The 5000-nt window shown below is 48.4% G+C and overlaps 1 protein-coding gene across 5 annotated transcripts in view; it reads right to left on the bottom strand.

Moving 5' to 3' along the window:
• pde8a (phosphodiesterase 8A) overlaps positions 1–5000 on the bottom strand; it is a 70333-nt gene that overhangs the window by 30416 nt on the left and 34917 nt on the right. For 3 of the 5 annotated variants that reach the window (XM_084124198.1, XM_084124196.1, XM_084124197.1), the window contains exons 2-3: positions 4719–4775; positions 879–1069 (exon numbers count right to left, since the gene is read on the bottom strand). In XM_084124198.1, the coding sequence (XP_083980324.1) occupies positions 879–1069; positions 4719–4775 (248 nt within the window). The remainder of the gene's footprint in view (positions 1–878; positions 1070–4718; positions 4776–5000) is intronic. The other 2 variants (XM_084124199.1, XM_084124200.1) reach the window with 1 other exon arrangement.

The following is a 5000-nucleotide window of genomic DNA, read 5'->3' as shown; positions in this document are numbered from 1 at the left end:
TAACGCTAATATTCCCGCTCTATAACACTAATATTCCTGCTCTATAATAACACTAATATTAACACTAATATTCCTGCTCTATAATAACACTAATATTAACACTAATATTCCCGCTCTATAATAATGCTAATATTCCCGCTCTATAATAACACTAATATTCCCGCTCTATAATAACACTAATATTCCCGCTCTATAATAACTCTAATCAAACAACAAAAGAAAGAGAAAATCTCGTTCTTCACTGAATAACTTTTGTAACTATATTTGTAATGTATATTTTATTAATAAAGTGCAGTGTTATTTTACATTTGATTACAGTTTCAGAACCTGAAAATCTTAAAACAGTTTATTTCAATCATTTCTTTGTTCAGTTAAACCGAATTGTTTGCGATTGCTTATTTTTTATTAGTTCTTTTTTAATTACTTGGTGTTTATTGTCTTTAATAATGCTAAGTTTATATTAGTTCTGCTAGTTGTTCTTCTATGGTGTTTTTAACCCACAGGCAAACGCTGCTTGTGTAAGTGTTCTTCAGTATGATGATTTGAGTTCATGATTTTCAGCTACAAATTAAATGTCTTGCAATAAGACTAAATGTAAATGATATCCAAGTTTTTTTTTACCTTATTGGAATCGAAATTAGGAATCGATAAGAATCTGAATCGATAAACGGAATCGAAATCGTTAAAATTCAAGCGATACCCAACCCTAGCATCCGCTCATAAAAGCAGCCACTACACAAGATCATCACAGAGGGGTCACAGGACACACAGAAACATCAGAACCCACATGACCACACGACCACATGACCACATGATCACATGACCACACGATCACATGACCAGTTCATGCAGGAGTTACTGAGAGGACAGGAACGTACCGACAGAGCGCTTCAGCGTCGAAACACCGGGCATGCCTGTGATCGATGAGGATCAGGTCGTGGTTCTTCTCCTGGAAACTCTCCAGCGCCGCCTCTGGTGTTCGGGCCACATTACACCTGAACCCGGCGCGCTCACAGGCCCAGGTGAAGCTGCCGCTCTGAGCGTCGTCTTTGGCAAACACTAACAGTACCTGCACACACACACACACGCACAGACACACACACTCTTCATCAGTGCGTTCCACAACAAAAACATGAGAAGATCTGAGAACACACAGTTCATCTGAACCGATTCACTGTAACAGACAGTTCAAAGAATCACTGTTAAAAGAATCACTGGCTCAGATGAAGCACTGGCTCAGACTGGCTCAGATGAAGCACTGGCTCAGAGGAAGCACTGGCTCAGATGAAGCACTGGCTCAGACTGGCTCAGATGAAGCACTGGCTCAGAGGAAGCACTGGCTCAGATGAAGCACTGGCTCAGACTGGCTCAGAGGAAGCACTGGCTCAGAGGAAGCACTGGCTCAGAGGAAGCACTGGCTCAGAGGAAGCACTGGCTCAGAGGAAGCACTGGCTCAGAGGAAGCACTGGCTCAGACTGGCTCAGATGAAGCACTGGCTCAGAGGAAGCACTGGCTCAGAGGAATCACTGGCTCAGATGAAGCACTGGCTCAGACTGGCTCAGAGGAATCACTGGCTCAGACTGGCTCAGATGAAGCACTGGCTCAGATGAAACACTGGCTCAGAGGAAGCACTGGCTCAGACTGGCTCAGATGAATCACTGGCTCAGGTGAAGCACTGGCTCAGATGAAGCCCTGGCTCAGAGGAAGCACTGGCTCAGATGAAGCATTGGTTCAGAGGAATCACTGGCTCAGACTGGCTCAGAGGAATCATTGGCTCAGATGAAGCACTGGCTCAGAGGAATCACTGGCTCAGAGGAAGCACTGGCTCAGAGGAAGCACTGGCTCAGACTGGCTCAGATGAAGCACTGGCTCAGAGGAATCACTGGCTCAGAGGAAACACTGGCTCAGATGAAGCACTGGCTCAGACTGGCTCAGATGAAGCACTGGCTCAGATGAAGCACTGGCTCAGACTGGCTCAGATGAAGCACTGGCTCAGATGAAGCACTGGCTCAGAGGAAGCACTGGCTCAGACTGGCTCAGATGAAGCCCTGGCTCAGAGGAAGCACTGGCTCAGAGGAAGCACTGGCTCACAGGAAGCACTGGCTCAGACTGGCTCAGACTGGCTCAGAGGAATCACTGGCTCAGATGAAGCACTGGCTCAGATGAAGCACTGGCTCAGAGGAAGCACTAGCTCAGAGGAAGCACTGGCTCAGAGGAAGCACTGGCTCAGACTGGCTCAGACTGGCTCAGAGGAAACACTGGCTCAGATGAAGCACTGGCTCAGATGAAGCACTGGCTCAGATGAAGCACTGGCTCAGAGGAATCACTGGCTCAGAGGAAGCACTGGCTCAGACTGGCTCAGACTGGCTCAGAGGAAACACTGGCTCAGATGAAGCACTGGCTCAGACTGGCTCAGATGAAGCACTGGCTCAGATGAAGCACTGGCTCAGATGAAGCACTGGCTCAGATGAATCACTGGCTCAGATGAAGCACTGGCTCAGATGAAGCACTGGCTCAGACTGGCTCAGATGAAGCCCTGGCTCAGAGGAATCACTGGCTCAGACTGGCTCAGATGAATCACTGGCTCAGATGAAGCACTGGCTCAGAGGAAGCACTGGCTCAGAGGAAGCACTGGCTCAGACTGGCTCAGATGAAGCCCTGGCTCAGAGGAATCACTGGCTCAGACTGGCTCAGATGAAGCCCTGGCTCAGAGGAATCACTGGCTCAGACTGGCTCAGATGAATCACTGGCTCAGAGGAAGCACTGGCTCAGACTGGCTCAGATGAAGCACTGGCTCAGAGGAAGCACTGGCTCAGACTGGCTCAGATGAAGCACTGGCTCAGACTGGCTCAGATGAAGCACTGGCTCAGAGGAAGCACTGGCTCAGACTGGCTCAGATGAAGCACTGGCTCAGAGGAAGCACTGGCTCAGACTGGCTCAGATGAAGCACTGGCTCAGAGGAAGCACTGGCTCAGACTGGCTCAGATGAAGCACTGGCTCAGAGGAAGCACTGGCTCAGAGGAAGCACTGGCTCAGACTGGCTCAGATGAAGCACTGGCTCAGAGGATGCACTGGCTCAGAGGAAGCACTGGCTCAGACGAAGCACTGGCTCAGATGAAGCACTGGCTCAGAGGAAGCACTGGCTCAGACTGGCTCAGATGAAGCACTGGCTCAGAGGAAGCACTGGCTCAGAGGAAGCACTGGCTCAGAGGAAGCACTGGCTCAGAGGAAGCACTGGCTCAGACTGGCTCAGATGAAGCACTGGCTCAGAGGAAGCACTGGCTCAGAGGGAGCACTGGCTCAGACGAAGCACTGGCTCAGATGAAGCATTGGCTCAGATGAAGCACTGGCTCAGAGGAATCATTGGCTCAGACTGGCTCAGAGGAATCACTGGCTCAGATGAAGCACTGGCTCAGATGAAGCACTGGCTCAGATGAAGCACTGCATGTTTGTGTGTACGGTCGGTTCAGACGCTCGATGTGATGTGTGTGTTCTGTGGGAATGTGGGATCAGCGAAGGACAAAAACAGGAAAAGGAAATCACTGTTGCACTTTCCTACAGTAATTAAAGCTGTAATGCTAACGCTAGTGCTGCACAATTCAGACAAATCATTTCACAGCATTCTGTGGATCTGTGTTGAGGATCGTCTGTCATTTCTGTTTTGTTATTGTTGATAGTCTAGTTCAGGAGTTAGACAGGAGAAACGGGCTGAGACTCGAACTATAACTCACACTATAAGACTTTATATCCAATCTCAGACGTGTGTGTGTGTGTCCATTGAGCGCTTGAACGCCACAGCCAATCAGAGCAGTTCTTCAGAGCAGAGCTCATTGTGTTGAACTGAGGTGTGGCTGCATCCGGTCGCTCAAACCCCAGACTCCATTTGTTATAGAGTTTCTACCATAGACTGTATAAAACACTGGTGTGCATGATGTCACCCGTCGGTTCTGAAGAGCGTTTCTGAAGCCCAAAGTGGGCGGAGCCGGCCATCGTCATCTTGGCCGCGTCACTCCCGGATAAACGGAATTGTGCAGCAAGGCGGATTAGCTGAGGTGACGTGACGCTAACAGACAGCAGACAAACGGCTAGCAGTGACATCAGCGGCAATCCACCTGTCACTCAAGTGGCCACGCCCTTAATTATGCAGAACTTTTAGACTTAATATAATTGAAACTGTTGAGTTCCAAAAAAATTCCCCCCTCACAGTCGTCATGAAGAGCAAGATTAGCTTTATAGACCAAAACCACTTTTTGCACCAGACTGTAAACGTGTTTTTCTGCCGTAAAGTTGGGCATTTTAACACAGGGGTTTATGGGTAATGACCCTCTTCTGCAGCCTGTGTGGATGAACTGCAGTTTAACTCACTTAGTGTTGGACTCAAGAGAGAGACCGGAAGGTTCTGCTTGGTTTCTACACCGGTTATTGAATTCAGTGACATTCCAGGCCCTTCAAATCATTCTGACGCCGCGTGCGTCTCTGCAAACACACACACTCTGCAAACACACACACTACAACACACACACTACAACAGAATCATGGAGAGATTATTCATATTCTCGCAGGAGCTCCAGAACTCTCAGGACACACCAGTCTCATTCCCTCAACCGGCCTAAGATTAGCCTGAAGAATTAATGAGCGATAATGAGCCTCTCAATATAGAACACACACACACACACACACACACACACTCACACACACAACATAATGAACAGTCGTACCTGCAGTTGATCTTCATAGAGCTTCATTGGTCCGAACTGCACCTCCGTCAACGGGCTCTGAAACGACAGTCGAGAACAAATCTGAAATCTGGACAGACACAGGGTTGATGAACAACAGACACACACACAGACACAGAGTTGATGAACAACAGACACACACACAGACACAGAGTTGATGAACAACAGACACACACACAGAGTTGATGAACAACAGACACACACACAGACACAGAGTTGATGAACAACAGACACACACACAGACACAGAGTTGATGAACAACAG

This window comes from Abramis brama (assembly GCF_963993115.1).
Source record: "Abramis brama genome assembly, chromosome: 9".
NCBI lineage: Eukaryota > Metazoa > Chordata > Actinopteri > Cypriniformes > Leuciscidae > Abramis > Abramis brama.
Note: the sequence above shows the minus strand (reverse complement) of the source record. Positions and strands in the feature narration are given on the sequence as shown.